General features: G+C 35.3%; 1 protein-coding gene across 1 annotated transcript in view; it reads right to left on the bottom strand.

Annotated features, from left to right (window-relative positions):
• The window catches only part of LOC150084876 (uncharacterized), a 74,167-nt gene that overhangs the window by 17,525 nt on the left and 38,633 nt on the right, over positions 1 to 18,009 (bottom strand). Inside the window, exon 3 of the mRNA XM_090376674.1 lies at positions 14,384 to 14,619. Within this exon, the coding sequence (XP_090232800.1) occupies positions 14,384 to 14,619 (236 nt within the window). The remainder of the gene's footprint in view (positions 1 to 14,383; positions 14,620 to 18,009) is intronic.

Raw genomic sequence — 18,009 nt, 5'->3', positions numbered from 1 at the left:
TTTCCCTGTAATACTGCACAATTAAGTCAAAACAAGAATATATATTTAAAAGCATGGAGGCAAATGGAACACATCAATTTCCTGATGTCTTGAGACTGCGGAGTCCACCATCACATTTGAACAGGCTGGCAAGGACACCATAATGGTCTAGGCCACTTTTGGATGGGGGACACAGAACTCTGGTACCTGTTAATCAGCACCCCACTAGGTGTTGCTGTATAAGCCTGCTTCCTTGCATCATTTGCTAGTACTACTACTAATATTAATAACATATATATTACAGAGATAAGTAATTAAAATTACTATTTTTTTAAAATAATTTTTTGGCAGAAGATGCTCCAACTATAGAGGAATTTGCATTATGAGCTCTATTGCTAAACTATTTGGGAAAGTGATAAAATCAAAACTGGAACAAGAGATTATAATTTCTGAGGAACAGTGTGGCTTTTCGACTGGATGCTCATGTATAGACTATTTATTCACTGTTAAGCAAATTCTGAAAAAATGTCAGGCTACAAACCAAGATGTAGGTATGTTGTTCATAGACTTAGAGAATGCGTATGACAATGTGCCAAGAAATCTTCTGTGGAAGGCTACGGAAAAAATGCCAATAAGCCATTAATTGATATAATTAGAAGAATCTACAAGAACAATACATGCTGTATTAAAATTGGTTCAAAATTATCAAGAAAATTTAAGATTTCAAAAAGACTACTTCAAGGATGCTGTTTGTCACCTACTTTGTTTAAGCTATACCTAGAAGTTGTTCTAAGACTGTGGTCACAGAAGTGCAGTTCGATGGGTATTCCCCTTGGTCAAAATAAGTACCTTTACAATCTACTTGTTTGCAGACAACCAAGTTGTGAGAGCACAGGACAATGATGATGCAAATTACATGGGCAGCAAGTTACTAGAGAAATATAAAATATGGGGACTGACAGTAAATTTTAATAAGACAGAGTACATGAATCGAAGTGAGGATGTTCTGGATTTAGATGGAATACAGGTTAAAACTGTACAGCAATTTAAATACTTGGGTACAGTTATTCAGGCTGACAGATCATCTGTGCAGGAAATTGAGAGAAGACTGGGTCAAGGTAGAAAGAGCATAGGAATGCTCAATTCTGTGCTATGGAATAAAAATATTATTAACAAAACTAAAGATCAAATACATAATACAATATTACAAAGTGTTTTATTATATGGATGTGAGACTTGGATCTTAAATGAAAGACAAAAAAATAAACCATTGGCTGTTGAGACAAATTTCTGGCAAAGATTGGCAAGAAAGTCTAGGACTGAAAAAGTTAGAAATGACATGATAAGGAATACAATGAACATCCAAAAAACCATCATTGATAAAATAGAGGAGAAAAGATTGGAGTGGTTTGGCCATGTGAAGAGAATGGAGGATGACAGATTGCCTAGAGGAGCATTGGAATGGATGCCATGGAGAAGGAAAAAGAGAAGAAGACCAAGAAGGAAGTGGATAGAGGATGTGAGAGCAGCTATGAATTGAATAGAAGAGGACTGGTGGATGGAGATTGGGAAGATGGAAGAAAATGGAAAAAAAAAGAATAAACTAATGACTTTTCGATGTTAGGTTGAGAATTGTTGTAATAATGGAATAAATTCTAAGAAGAAATTATTTTTTATTTAAATTATTATTTAAAGTATCTTGATTAGCCAGAGCCGTATTTGTCATTACTTTTACCCATAAAGGTGGTTGTTATTATGGGCATTCATGTCCGTGAAATTTCTGATATCGTTTTTTTCAAATAGTACAAGTTTAAACACATATTTTAGTGTAAACAAACAAAACTGTTTTTGAATCATTATTAAAACATATTCCATAAGGCATGAATCTCAATTTTCTTTTAAACAAAGCAGCGTACTATACAAAAAGAAAAAGAAAAAAGTTGTATGAAAAATAGCAGGCCAAATAAAATGTTTCTTAGGTACACACACACACACACACAGGCCATTTTTTTTTTTTTTCCCCCAGCTTTCTACAATTTTTAGGATTATTAAACTAGTGTATAATGAAAATAATATCATAAATAGTTTATGGTATTTATTGTAATATTTATACATACTCGTACATATAATTAATTTTATGTAATAAGGAACACGAACAACAAATTCAAGATAAAATTACAAAAATACAATTATAGTATTAAATTGCAAAAAAAATTAAATCGAAAATTATTATAATTTCAAAGATTTTATAAAACCTTAATAATCTTAGATTTTCAATTATGCACTGCGATAGATTTCAATAAATACCTCCATAAAAATAAAATGGTAAATCCATCCTCTCCAAACTATTTATTACTATTTATCCATCCTATCCAAACTAATGGGCAAATGTCAATTATTCACTGACATTTGCCACTGAAACACAAATACACTTGCACTACAATCATTCTGCAGAGCAGTGTCCAAGGAACCACTGACTGTATGCAAGTCTATGCCTGCTCACCAGTGTTTGCCAGAAGCTATGCTTGCTTACCATTTGGCAACATTGCTGCTTACTCAAGTTATGAGATATGGCACAAATTCAAATGATTCATTAGACGTCATGCAATCAAAATGTTAAAAACAATTTAATAACAGCAAACATAATAAAAATTACAATAAACATAATTTCATGATATATATACTCTTCAGTGGGCCATTTATTATATATATTTTTTTGAAAATGACTGATGGCCAGAGTTGGCCCGCGGGTTGCCCACCCCTGCTTTAGATGAAAATTTGTTTTCAAAGCTTTGTTTTCAAAGTTTTCAAAGTTTGCAAAAATTTGACTTTTCTGAAAACAGCAAAATACCATAAAACTTAATTTTATACATGATATATAAGTGGAATATGCTGTATTTTAGTATACTTCAGAAATATTTTAATGAGGGTATAACATAAAATCAGAATACTAACAGCAAAACAATTAACTTCAGAAGTTTTGTACAGTGTGGTGCAACTATGACAAAGCATGGACCATTCCCATGTCACCACTCCCATTCAGAACACACATCACATTGCATTTTGCTTGCATGGGATACCAAGCACAGTAGGAAAACAAGTTAGTTAATATATGCAGTATGTCAGATTTCAGGCAAGTTAAATTTTTTTTTCTTAAATTAATTGTATGAGTAATAGAAGTGAAAAATAAATCTAATTATCGCCTTATCAATTAATTAATAATATAAGTTTATAGAACATTTAATAAAGTTCTGTAGCTTTACATTCTCTACAGTTATCTGTTCAATTTAATTACATCTGTATAATATTTATTATTCTCCCTTTTAAGTCTCTTTCTCGTTCCATCAGAAGTAACATAATCTTCATAAGTATTACATAAGTCTCACACTGTACTGATGTGGGATTTCTTTTAAGATGTAACTACCATCAGGGGTAAAGGGAAGGGTTTTTGCTTTCGAAAAGGTGACTAGTGGTCTCAGAGATTGTTCAAGTTCTATACAGTGGCCCCAACTGATGATGTTACAAAACAGCAAATTCTAAATGGGAAGCATTCAAGGAAGTAATCTTGGAAACTACTAGGCTTTTTGTTCCAACTAAGAAATGCTTTTCTAGGTTTAGGCCCAAATGGATGTCAGCTGAACTAATGAGACTCGTGGCAGAGAATAAAAATGCATGGGATGCATATAAATTATCAGGCAACACAAAAGGATATGGTATATATAAGCTAGTCTGTAATCAAGTCACAAAGGAGGTTAGGCAAGTGAAGGCATATTATGAGAAATCTTTGGCAATGGATGCAAAAAAAAAAAAAAAACAGAAAAGACTGCTTTACTTATATAAACTCTAAAAGGAAGGGGGTGAATCAGATTGGTCCACTTAATATCAATGGTTTGACTGTAGATGATCATTCTCAGATAGCTGCCAAACTAAATGAGTATTTTGCATCTACATTCACACATGGAGTTATTCAAGGAGAAGAGGGCCAGTTGTTTATCAAACTCTAACAGGGAGTTAAATGATTTTGTAATAACTGAGAGCAAAGTGGAGGAGAAATTGTTGAACATAAGGCAGGCACTGTGATGGATGGAATCTATCCAGTTATATTAAAGGAGGTGGCAAAGGAAGTAAGCAAATCTTTAGTCATAATTGTGACAGCATCCTTAGGGGAAGTCCCCACAAACTGGAGATGTGCAAATTGTGTCCAATTCACAAAGGGGATCAAATGGTAACACAAGTAATTACAGACCTGTTAGTTTGGCTTCTGTTCGAGGGAAAATAATGGAGTCACTGGTTAAAGAAGCATTGCAGGATCATCTAGACAAGACAGCAGTAATAATTCGCCACACCATGGATTAGTTTAGAAGAAGTCTTGTCTGACCAATTTGATTGGATACTATGACATGGTCACAAAGGAACTGGATGCTAAAAATAATTTTGATATCATATACTTGGATTTCAGGAAAGCTTTTGATACTGCTGCACATGGAACACTACTGTACAAATTGGAGCAGTATGGCATTAAGGGCAAGTGGCTACAATGGATAAAAGGATGGTTGAGTGGGAGAAGACACAAAGTGGTAATCATTGGATACTACTCTTCGTGGACTAATGTTATTAGTGGTGTCCCTCAGGATACGGTGTTGGGCCCATTGTTGTTTTATATATTTATCAATGATATTGATGAAGGTTCAAGCTTAATGTCAAAGTTTGCAGATTATACAAAGGTTGGGAGGATTGTTAACAGTAATGACAGTATACTGCTGCAACAGGATCTGGAAAAGTTGGGCAGATGGGCTGAGAAGTGGCAACTGAAGTTTAACATTGACAAATGCAAAGTACTGCATATGGGTAGCAGTAATCCCACAGAAATGTACCAACTGGGTGGTGTTACACTTAGGCTTGTGGAGAATGAAAGAAACCCGGGGGTAATTGTGCAGTCGGATATGAAGTTTTCTGAGCAGAGCAGACAGGCTGCCAGAGTAGGTCATGGGATCTTGTCAATGATATACAGGAATTTTGCGAGCAGGGATAAGGAGGTGATTATCCCCTTGTATAAGGCAATGGTCAGGCCACACATTGAGTACTGTATACAGGTCTGGAGGCCTCATTTTAAGAAGGATGTAGAGCTGCTAAAACGAGTACAGAGAAGGGCAACAAGACTGGTGAGGGAAACAAAGGTGTGATCTTACGAAGAAAGGCTTAAGTTCTGCAAATTGCAGTGTCTGGAGACTAGGCATCTGTGAGGCGATCTGATTGAGGTGTATAAGGCCTTGAATGGATTGAGCAGGCTAAATGCTGATGGGATTCTTCTGCTTGGTCAGATTACAAACCTGAGGGGGGGCTATAAACTGAAATTGAGGAAAGACAGTTGAATAGATGTGCAGAAATTTTCCTTTAGCCAGCAGGTAGTTGATTGCTGGATCAAACTTCCATCTGTCGTTGTGGAAGTTGATAGCTTAAATAAATTCAAGGAAGAACTGGACAAACTTTTAGATTAATTGGATGGGTGAAATGGGACATTTTTTTTTTTTTGGCTGATACTGTATAAACTTGATTTCTTGCATCATGTCTCTACTTATGCTAATATGCAAACAAGCAAAAAAATTATGTTCAGTTAGTCTTAAAGGGTTTTCTGTTGATTTTCATCCAGCTCTTACTTGCAAGCAGGTAAACTTAAATCCTTAGCTATAGTGTGATACTGTATATTCATTGCTATTATTCTGCCAACTTTGTAACTGGCTACTTGTGCTTTTTCCACAATAGTTACTGTTTTCCATATTTTTTTTGTTTTACTTCCGATGATAGCAAACGGCTAAAATAATTTTTATCTTTAACTGATAAATGGGCATTTGGGAACAGGCCAGTTTTCAAGTACACTATACATAAATCCTAAGTTTAAACAACTATCTTGGTACTTATGGACTGTACCAAGGGACTGTGCACACTACATATTTTATGAAACTTACACTTGCAACTGGTTTGTTCTCACTTTTGTTATTGTTGCCTTCTGCCACTGACTCATCATTCAACTCTTTCCATTTAATTAAAAACCTATCCATATTTAATTTAATAACCGTTACTTAATTTTAAAATTTTATTGAAAAAAGCAAAATAAACAAGACTCGCTATTACAGGTATGTACTCGCAAAGAACTCAACAAAAATGGCTGCTCTTATTTAAAGCGAATTGCGCATGCATGGGAGACCCACACATGCGCAATTTCTGGGTCTAATCTAACTCATTTTCTTCTTTGCATTCACATACACACGTAAAACTCCTTATCCCATTTCTTTAATTCAGACAGTAATTTCTCATACTGAAACTCTGCTAACATAACCTTTTCTGTGGTACTATTACAGATCAACTTGTAGATGGCATATGCTTCTTCAGTACACTTCATCACTTTGGAACTGTCATATACCAGCTGTCATATATGTCATAGATTAGCTTCTTGAAAGGGTGCAAAGACGGGTAACTCGCCTGGTGAGATCGGCAAAAGGGCGTCCTTATGAAGAAAGACTTCGAATATGTGGGTTGCAGAGCTTGGAAACTAGACATCTTAGAGGAGACTTGATCGAGGTGTTTAAGGCTCTGAGAGGCATCAGTAAAATGAATGAGGACGAAATTTTTAAGATTATAAATGATGCTAGAACTAGGGGACATAAATTCAAGTTACGGGGGGAAATGTTTACACTGGACTGCAGGAAGTTTTATTTTAGCCAGCGAGTTATAAACTACTGGAATAAATTGCCTTCATGGGTGGTAGAGGCCGATAGTTTGGGGAAATTCAAAGGTCACCTGGATAGTACTTTCGGATAAGGGAAGCGCATAGAATGATAGGTTTAATTTCCTTTTTTTTTTTTATTAATTATTATTATTTATTTGTTTTGTTCGTTTTTTTTTTTTTTTGTGGCTGGTGCAGCATAAGCCATAGGCTTTCTTGAACCATGCGGCCATTACTAATACTATCTTTTTCTGCTCTATCAGTCAGTACAGCTCTGTATTCATCCATCCTCCTCACACTATATTTTTAAGGGTATATATATGTTCACAACTTCTCTATCGCTTTAACGATATTCCATAATTCTAATGTATTAGCCCTTCCTCTGCTATCTGCTCAATTGATAAAGGCCTTAGTCCCTTTTCTTAAGATGAAACTCCAGCTCTTTCTATATTTTTAAACTAAGAACCACATGATTACTTGCTAAAAGTTTCTGTACTGTGAGTCCTAGCATTTCGCTAACATGCTGACAAATAACAACCTAGTTTATTTAAAAATTGTCTTCCAAGGTGAGTTTCCCCTTCAACTTGCACAAATAAATAAAAAACAAATTGAAATCACCTACAATAACACATCAGCATTTAGCATTAGCAAGGGCACATGATACAAGAAAGCAAGCTTATGTAGCAACAGCCAAAAAAAAAAAAACCCACACACACACTTCTCATTTCACTCATCCGCCTGCTCCAAATGTTTGTCTAGTTCTGCCTTGAATCTGTTTAAGCTATCACCTTCTACGACAGATGGAAGTTTGTTCCAGCAGTCAACCACCTGCTGGCTAAAGGCAAACTTCCACACATCTATCCTATAACTATCTTTCCTCAATTTGAATTTATACCCTATCAGGCAATTATTCTGAGCAAGGGGAAGCATCCAATCAGCATTGAGCCTGCTCAATCCATTCAAGGCCTTATACACCTCAATCAGATCGCCTCGCAGGTGCCTAGTCTCCAGACACTGCAATTTGCAGAACTTAAGCCTTTCTTCATAAGATCACACCTTTGTTTCCCTCACCAGTCTTGCTGCCCTTCTCTGTACTCGTTCCAACAGCTCTACATCCTTCTTAAAATGAGGCCTCCAGACCTGTATACAGTACTCAAGGTGTGGCCTGACCACTGCCTTATACAAGGGGATAATCACCTCCTTATCTCTGCTAGAAAAATTCCTGTATATCATTGATCTTGATATACAGGACAAGACACCATGGGCTACTCTTGCAGACTGTCTGCACTACTCAGAAAACTTCATATCTGCCTGCACAATTACCCCAGGTCCTTTTCACTCTCTACCTCTGTCAGTGTAGTACCACACAGTTGATACGTTACCCTGGGGTTACTGCTCCCCACATGCAGTACTTTACATTTGTCAATGTTAAACTTCAGTTGCTACCTCTCTCTCTCTCTCTCTCTCTCTCTCTCTCTCTCTCTCTCTCTCTCTCTCTCTCTCTCTCTCTCTCTCTCTCTCTCTCTCTCAGCCCATCTACTCAACTTTTCTAGATCCTGTTGCAGCAGCGTACTGTCATTAGTGTCATTAACAACCCTGCCAACCTTCGTATCATCTGCAAACTTGGACACCTCCTTGCCCATTTCATTTGTATGTAGAGGCCCTCTCACAATCTTTCCAGTCTGTAGATTACTCCCTTCTCATTATACATTTGCCTCCAACTACTTCACATCACATAGATTCTTTGCTTGCATGCCTCAGTTCTAAATCTGAGAAAGCTGTAGTTGCACTCATGCTGCTTCTGATAAGAATCATAACCCCAGTCCCTTCTATCTTATCTATCCTTCCTAAATAAATTATACCATAGTGAAACTCACCAATTTCTGGGTGACACATTTCCATTAGCCCCAGTATGTCAGTGTTAGTTGTCCGAACCAGAGTTCAAATTCATTTGTTTTACTGATACACTCTTGACATTACTGTGTCTACAGTAATGTGTCAACTCCTGACATTACTGCAGACACGGTAATGTCAGGAGTTGAGACTAAGTGTTCTTGTACAGTTTACTATCCTGACACACTCTTTGAAGTTATTTAAGACTGTCACACTAGCATTGGTATTTGAAATATTACTACTTGACACATCTTGTCAATACTTGTGTTGTGTCAGCGAACAACACAAGTATTGCTTTTAAGATGCATTCAAATGTTATTCGATCCATATCATTGGATAAATGTGTATCCGTGTTGCCCTATAGAAGCATTTCCTCAAACCCTTAAAGTATCTTTAATACTCCTCTTTTCAAACATTTTCCATCTTTTATGAAGCAGATTCACTTTACCTACAGGTGAAGAATACACTGATAAAAATTTCTCACCAAAAAGCTTGCAGAGTCCTTTAAGTCTTGAGTTAATTCACAAGGCACTTGAATATCATGCCTGGGCAAAATTTCAGACACAAAACATGCTCTGACCTGATTTGTGGCATTTTTTCAGAATGACCATATATTTATCCAACAAATCATCACTTTGTGTGTTTAATATCAATAGTCCCCACACCAGTGATCACATTAAGTCCCCCACACCCAAAATCTGATGGTAACATCAACTGTTGATCCTGGAAGTCCACTATCATTATCACAAAAAAAAATGTTACTCGTTTGCCTTACAATAGAATCTCCCAGTAAAACTAAATCCTCTTTAAGCAGAGCAAAATGCACTGGACTATTCTCTTCTATTTCGCTTTTTTCCATGCACCGGAGGTGCATTACTTGAGGTCACTAGAAACCTGAGTCTCTGATGCATTTCCAGTTACATTTTCTAAAGGATATCTAGTTGTTTCTTCATTAAACCAAAATCATCTAGTAACGCACCAAGTTTTAATTGGAGATCATTACACTCTTTACATTGCAAACAAATAAAAGAACTGTCGGTTTAGTTATGATTATCAATTAGATAAACTTTTGAATATGTAACACAGACAAATTAACTCATGTCTAATCAATGGCATGTTATACCTTAATGGGCCTCAAATTCCATTCTAAAGCAGTCTTTATTTTGTTAAATTAACTCAACTATTTAAGGAAGAACTAAATATAAAACCATCAAAATCGATAAAACAATTTTTGAAAAGAAATGTAATTTTGAAATTAAGCTTCAAGTAAAGTTCATTGACCTTGGCAGGTAGAAAGTTCAGTTTCCGATAAAAATCACTTAAAAATATTAATAAAAAACAGCAATGAGTTTTAGTTTTTGAGATAGTGATTTTGGAGGCCCCCCCCCCTCTGATTGGGGCTGTAGGCAGATGTCTTTTTTGCCTATAGGATAATGCCACTGTCTCTCATACAGGAAATGTCTACAGTCATTCTAGTCTGATATTTTTGGATGAAGTATTCAATGTGGACCTTGTAACAACCATCATCAAAGTAAGGATTAAACTAAATATTACAGAATTTAAATCAACAAAATACCAAAACTTTATTTATTACCAAACTCAAAATGAAATTTTAATAGATACCTAAAAGAATGTCACTTATCCAGCTTTAGAAAAGGTAAGAATTCATTTACAAAATATTAAAAAAAGTCACAAAATTACAGAAATTGAGTCAAGATATTTAAATAAATTAACAACAACAAAAAAATTTCCTATTAAATTAATCGATTTATCTTTCTATAATCCTCTTGAATATAATCTGACAGAGCTAACTGATGCATGTCCTTTGAGTTAGCAGTCTACTCTCCGACTGCTAACTCAGAAACTTCCCTTCACGTAAATGTAAGTTTATTAGTTCAAGGCAAAAAAGATATAATAACTCACACCTACTCAACTTTGGAACTCATTATTAAGCTCCAAAGCAAGCTTAATAACATGAGCTTGAAATGTTCTCCAAAGATGAAAATTGTATTATTTGGATAACTATAACCTTTTCCCCGACACTCAGCCTAAAACACTGATGGATCCAATATCTCTTTATTACAGAAGATTTAGGAGAAGTCTGGTTGGCCTGCCTCCCTAAAATCCACTCATGCACACCTTCTTGATGGTAAGCCCTGTTATGTCACTTAGGTGGCAACTAACGTGTAGAGTGGTTCTCTTCAAAGTGCCTGGTCAGCGTGAAGAGGTAAAGACCAAACCCTCCAGCATATGACAGCACGACAAAACAAATGGCCCTCAGTACCCAGCAGCTATCTGGCCCTCAGTACCCAGCAGGATCAGAGTGGAAGCAGAGGGTGCTAAGAATCTCTGGGTACGACCAGGCTGCCATGCATGGAACCTGAACTTGGCCTGTTATAACGTAAGATCACTCATCGGTGAAGACAGGATATTAGAGCTGGAAAAGTAATTAGAAAATGTGAATTGGAATATCATCGGTTTGGCTGAAACAAGAAGAAGAAATGAATCACTTATAAGTTTATCAAGTGGAAATCTGCTGTACACCAATGGAAACAGTGAAAGGAGTGAAGGTGGAGTTGGGTTTCTGGTCCATAAAGATTTTAAAAACAACATTTTGGAATTCAAAAGTACATCACCAAGGGTGTCAAGACTAATACTCAAGATTTCTAAGAGGTACAAACTAAAGATTATAATGATTTATGCACCAACATCGAGCCATGATGATGAAGAGGTTGAAGAAATGTACACCGAAATTGAGTCTTCTAGATGAGCAGAAAACCCACAACACTATTATTATGGGGGACTTCAATGCTAAGGTTGGAAAAAAACGAAACAGTGCAGAAAGGGGAACTATAGGAAATTTTGGAATTGGTGAAAGACTTGTGGAATTTGCAGAATCTCAAGGACTGTCAGTAATGAACACTTTTTTCAAGAAAAGGGTGAACAGAAAGTGGACATGGAAGAGTCCAAATGGATTAACTACTAATGAAATCGACTTCATCCTCACTAACAGAAGATATATTGTGAATGATGTTACCGTCCTGAATAAGGTAAATGTTGGAAGTGATCACAGAATGGTAAGATGTACATTTGATATAGATGTAGGAAAGGAAAGGAAAAAACTGACTTGAGAAAATAATACAAAGGTCTTTGAGATAACAGAAGAGGAGAAAAAGCAGTATGTACTGGAACTTAAGAACAAGTTTGAGCTTCTGCAGACTGCTTAGGACCAAGATATCGACGAGGAATATTACAACTTTCTGAAAGTGATAAAGCCCAAGAAACCTACAGGGAAAAAGAAATCCAAAGAAGAAAAAATTAGTCAAGAAACACTTGTCATGGTGAACCGAAGACGACAAATGAAAAGCAAGAAAAACACTGACAGGGAGAAAATTGAATATACTGAGTTATGCAAAGCCATTAGAAAGAGACTCAGAGAATATAAGAAGATTTAACACAAGAAAAGTAGAACAAGCATTAAGAGAAAACAAAGGATTTAAATCAGCAGCCATGAGCAGCAGTAATACAGAAAGACAAATGATACTGAAACTGAAGAATAGCGATGGTGTACTTATAAACAGCAGAGAAGGCATAATTCAAATAGCAGAGGATTACTATAGAGAATTATACAAGGAGCAGGGGAACAATGCCAGCAGTGGGGAAGATGGATTGCAAAGTAGCAACACATGCGACATACCCGATATTCTTCCTGATGAGGTAGAACATGCATTGAAGAAAATGAAGAATCAAAAAGCCCCGTGAGAAGATGAAGTTACTGTAGAGTTGTTAAAATTGGAAGGAAGAGACATAACACAAAAACTGGCAAGGCTCTTCACAAAGTGCATTAGAAAAGGTGTAATGCCTAAGCAGTGGAATAATGCAATCATAGTTTTGCTGCATAAGAAAGGAAATAAATCAAAAATTATAGACCAATTAGCTTGTTATCCCACATCTACAAGTTGTTCACAAGGGTCATTACTAACAGATTAGAAAGAATACTTGATGAGAATCAACCAAAAGAGCAAGCTGGCTTTAGGACAGGATTCTCAACTATGGATCACCTTCACGTAATATCACAGCTAATGGATAAAGCAAATGAATATAAAACACCATTATGCCTGGTATTTGTGGATTATGAAAAGGCATTTGACTCCATACAGCATAAGGCAATGTTTCGGGTACTGGAAAGACAAGGCATAGATACCCCATATATTATGATTTTGAAGAAAATATATGAGAGTGCTACCTCCTTTATTAGACTAGACAAAGACAGTAGGAAATTTAAAATCGAGAAAGGAGTTCGACAAGAAGACACAATATCTCCAAAGCTGTTTACTGCTGCCCTTGAGGAAGCTTTCAGAAGATTAGACTGGTCGCAGAAAGGAGTCAATGTGAACGGAGAGTACCTAAACCATTTACGATTTGCAGATGACATTGTGGTCATAAGCCACGATCCCAAAGAATTAGAAGAAAATCTTAATCAGTTATGCACGGTTAGTAAGGATTTTTGACTAAAGATGAATATGGCTAAAACAAAAGTAATGATGAACAAGTATGCCACAGAAAGGGAAATAATGATTGAAGGAGCAGTAATTGAAAAGGTGGAGTCATATACTTATCTGGGACAAGTTATTAGCTGTAATAATGATAAATGGCTGGAAGTCAAGAGAAGAATAAATTTTGGATGGATAGCATTCAGCAAATATAGTCACATACTGAAGAGCAATATCCGAGTTTGTCTGAAACGTAAAATAATGAACCAATGTATACTCCCCACCATGACTTATGGAAGTGAAACTTGGGCACTCACCAAAAAGAATGGAAGAGAAGCTGAGAACTACACAGCGAAGAATGGAACAAATTACATTGGGAATCAGACTGTTAGATAAGAAGAGAAACACATGGATTAGGCAGCAAACTCAAGTAAAGGACATTCTTATCAAAACTAAAGAACTAAAATGGTCTTGGGCAGGACACATAGCTCGAAGACATGATGACAGATGGACTAAGAAAATAACAGAATGGTATCCAAGAGGAACTAGAAGAAAACCTGGAAGACAAAGGCAGAGATGGATAGATGAAATTCATGAGTTTTTGGGTAGTAAATGGATGGCCAGTGCTCAAAACAGAAGGAACTGGAAAGTTGCTGGAGAGGCCTTCATCCTGCAGTGGATTGAAAATGGCTGATGATGATGATGAACCTTTTCCCCTGAACCAATAAAATTGCACATTTAAGCCCAAATAACTTACACTGAGTGAAGTGTTTTAATTTCTGGTTAAGATTTTTGAAAAGATATTTTTCAATAAATTTGAAAGACTTACCTTGCAAGCCCTATGTTTAATCCTCCAAAATTATCTTAATTGAAAAATTCACATCCAATTTCACTGTAGGCACTGGTTTTAGTTAATTTGACTTTACTTTTGGTGGTTCGAATAAAAAAACAAATTTTAGCATTTGCATGCCTTTTATTTCAGTATTTGATGTGAAAGGGTTCCCAATCATTTTTTTAAATTAGGAAGGGGAGTGGGTGCATGTAGTATCTGACTGTGAGAATGCCAAAATTCACAATTTTTGTGAAATAAAACAGACAATTTTTTTAAATTGTGTCTGTTTTATGATATAAGCAGTACCTAGAGAAAAAGAAGTCTTTCAAATATCTATTGAGATAATTTCCAACTCAAGGTAAGTATCGTGGACCTTTCACTAGTGCTATTAACTACTAGTTAATTTAAATAGTAACACTCATGTATGCCTATCATACGAGAAATTGTAAACAAAGATCTTACATCAGCATTGGACTCCTTGAGTTCTCTAATCAAGTTCTGACTACGATAGTTCCATTCTAATACAGCATCACTACAATGGTAATAGAGATGATCATTATCTTCTAGTAAATCTTGTGCCAGAATGTTGTAGCACATGATGGTAAAATCCAATCCTTTATATGTTTTTTGCAAATGTTTTTGTCCATAATCTGTGAAGTGCCACTTTCGATGATTATGAACAGACTCTGAAATTCTTTCTAATAACAGAAAAAAAAATTTAAAAAAATAAAAATAAATAATATATATATAATCTATTAAGAATAATTAGGATAAATGTAAAAGTTACATCAGATCAGATTAATGCCATGCCTGTAATCTAGTTATTATAGTAAAAGTATAATTTATACTTTATAGGTACTGAATATGTATATAAACATAACAGTATAACAGCAGGTCATAAGGCCAAAATAACTTATAAAGAAGACTAAGATAGCCTGTGTAGGTCTACATTGCCGTACCCTGGAATTAAATATATAATTAGTAATAATACATAATATAGAATACAATAATGATTATGTAGCTAATTATTGATCTATAGATACATTGAAAGGAACTTTTTCAAGGGCTAACCCCTTTCAATATATCCGACCAATAATTAGCAGGGCTATCTGTTTGTGACTGCCATCTGCCTGTTTAACTTGGTCCAATTAATAATCATAAATATAAATGCTATTTTGGTTAAAATTTAAATTTAACAGCAAACAGGCAAGATAACAGCTAGCCCGACAGATAACTACGAAATGAATATATAGAATATTATATAGAAAATAGAAGGCCAACATAATTTTCAATTTCAGTTGTGCTAATATCATTTGATTTATATTTATGCAAAAGAAAGCTACTGCTGACATAAGAAGAAAGGAAGTAGGGATAAGTATAGTAATAGTACCTCAATTTCCCTCGAATTGCTCTAATAGACCTTGAGGTATAAAAGTTAGAGTTAGATAGTAAAAAGTGAAAAGTAAAGAAAATAGCTTTATATAATGTTACTTAGGATATATACCGGGAGCGTAACTGCCCAACTGTTTAGTAAGGGATCCTGGTATGACTACAAGGGGATACTAGATGGTGTTTAATATATAAATATAATGATGAAATTTAGAATAATAAGAAAAAAAGGGAATGGCTAATTCCAAATACCTGAATTCTAACCGATTTTGTAGTCGATTATAGACAATCATTATACATCTGTTAAATTAACCTATCACTACCACTTAGCAGATGATCTATGCTGAACGGATAATTAAGAATAGTTAACTGAGAATAACCAATTTTAACCATAAATAATAGGAAACAACTCATCACTTTGAACTGTACTAAGTAAAGAAAAGGCCTCTGTAGCCGAGTGGTCAGGAGTGGGAGTGCAGTAACACACGCTCTTTGAGTAGACCGGGGTTCAAGCCCCTGACTGCTGAATACGGTCGATCTGCCAACCCGCACTGGACCAGCGTGGCAGATTATGGTCCATTTTCCTCAGCATGAATTGTTGAGGAGGCTTCCATCCTGCAGTGGGTTGATAATGGCTGCACTTTACTTTTACTTTTTAAGTAAAAGAATGAAAATTTTGAGCATTTTATATTCTATATATTCATTTTGTAGTTATCTATCGGGCTAGCTGTTATCTTGCCTGTTTGCTGTTAAATTTAAATTTTAACCAAAATAGCCTTTATGTTTATGATTATTAATTGGACCAAGTTAAACAGGCAGATGGCAATCACAAACAGACAGCTCTGCTAATTATTGGTGGGATATATTGAAAGGGGTTAGCCCTTGAAAAAGGCTCAATGTATCTATAGATCATTAGCTACATAATCATTGTATTCTATATTATATATTATTACCAATTATATATTTAATTCCAGGGCACAGCAATGTAGACCTACACAGGCTATCTTAGTCTTTATAAGTTATTTTGGCCTTATGGCCTGCTGTATACTGTTATGTTTATATACATATTCAGTACCTATAAAGTATATTTTATGCTTTTACTATAATATATATATATATATATTATTCTTACAAAAATGAAATGGACTAACAGCTAACTTAATTATGGTAACTTTTAACATAAATTAGTATCAAGTAAAGTTGAGGCACACTATTTAGTTTCAGATGTGTATGTAAAACTGAAACACTTTATAGCAACCTTCTTTTTTTACATCTCAGCATATTATAACAACCATGGGGTAGGTCGGTCCCAGTCAATTTCATATAAGCCTAATACTATTTTACATTAATTTAATGACCTTGAAAGACACCAATTCTCTAAAACAACCAAAAAATTTCCACCACTCTATCTTGTTTTTCACTTTTTTATTACAATATTCACATTTCAAAATGAAAGAATATTGAAGCAAATGATGAGCATGCAGGCTGACCATGAGAAATCATTTGTTGACAATTTCCTACACTCACTGATGTAATGAAATTAACTTCAACTAATTATTCATTATGTACTTGGTTTATCAAGTATGCCTCCCACAAGCAGATAGCTTTACCAGTCACAAATAAAATTAAGTTTTTGCAGGCCATAGACAAAAGCATGCATTCTAAGACTGATAATGCTAAACAGTTTGGCATTCCTAAGAGTACACCGATCACTATTCTTTGTGATAAAAAAAAAAAAAGAGCTTGAAAGCTTAAAGAAATCTGCTGCACCAGGTAGGAGAGCAGAGCACAGAAGGCAAAAATGGCTAATGATGATGTGTGTAAAAAACATTCCCATACATGAAAATAAAAATAAGGCTGAATCATTTGGGCACTGGATGATTATTAACAGAATATTAAACTAATAACCATAGTTATTATTAATAGTTATAACTATTACTGATCTTCTAGGGGCCACTTAGAGGCATGCAAGGATTTATGGTCATAACATTCATTCTCACCTTGATCAATTAAATCTTAGCTGGTGGCTAACTGTGTTAAGTCAACTTGTGCATTGTATTGTAATGTAATGTAATCTTCAGCACAATTTTTGTATTGCATGATACACTAGTGGGAATTCTCCCCATATTGGCTTATTAGTTTTAGCAGACAAGTTCTAAAATGTTATGTGAACCACATTTAATTCAACATTGTGAAAAATCCCAAATATGCCAAAAAATTTCTTGATAAAGATGTTTCACTATGTCATTGTCTCACACCTCTTAATTTCATCTACAGGGTGCCTGACAAACATATAGCCAAAGTTTATGCATTGGTTACTAGTATATTTAATGCCATAATATCAATGACAGATGGAAGGATTTCAATGCATGCTTCTGAATTATGCAGACATCCATGGCTATATTTAGGCTGTCAGGGACCAACACGAAAGGTGAGTAGATCCACCACCTTTACAGGCATTTTCCCAAAGGGTACTCCTCTGAGCAAATTACTGCATCCCCCACTAACAGAGGGAGAGGTCTCCAACTAGTGCTTCAAGTTGAACAGAATCTAAAGTGATCAGAATGTTTCACAATACTACAATATTTTTTCCCCTAATACATTCATCAAGAGCCCTTGGGTAGGTTTTACAAATGTCTCTTTTGGTCTTTTCTCAAATTAAGAGGTCACAAGTGATAGATCTGGACTTCAGTAAAGCC

Source organism: Mastigoproctus giganteus, chromosome 6 (genome assembly GCF_048544385.1).
Source record: "Mastigoproctus giganteus isolate SK-2022 chromosome 6, ASM4854438v1, whole genome shotgun sequence".
NCBI classification, from domain to species: Eukaryota; Metazoa; Arthropoda; class Arachnida; order Uropygi; family Thelyphonidae; genus Mastigoproctus; species Mastigoproctus giganteus.
The sequence above is the reverse complement of the archived record's forward strand: the minus strand, read 5'-3'. Positions and strand labels throughout refer to the sequence as shown.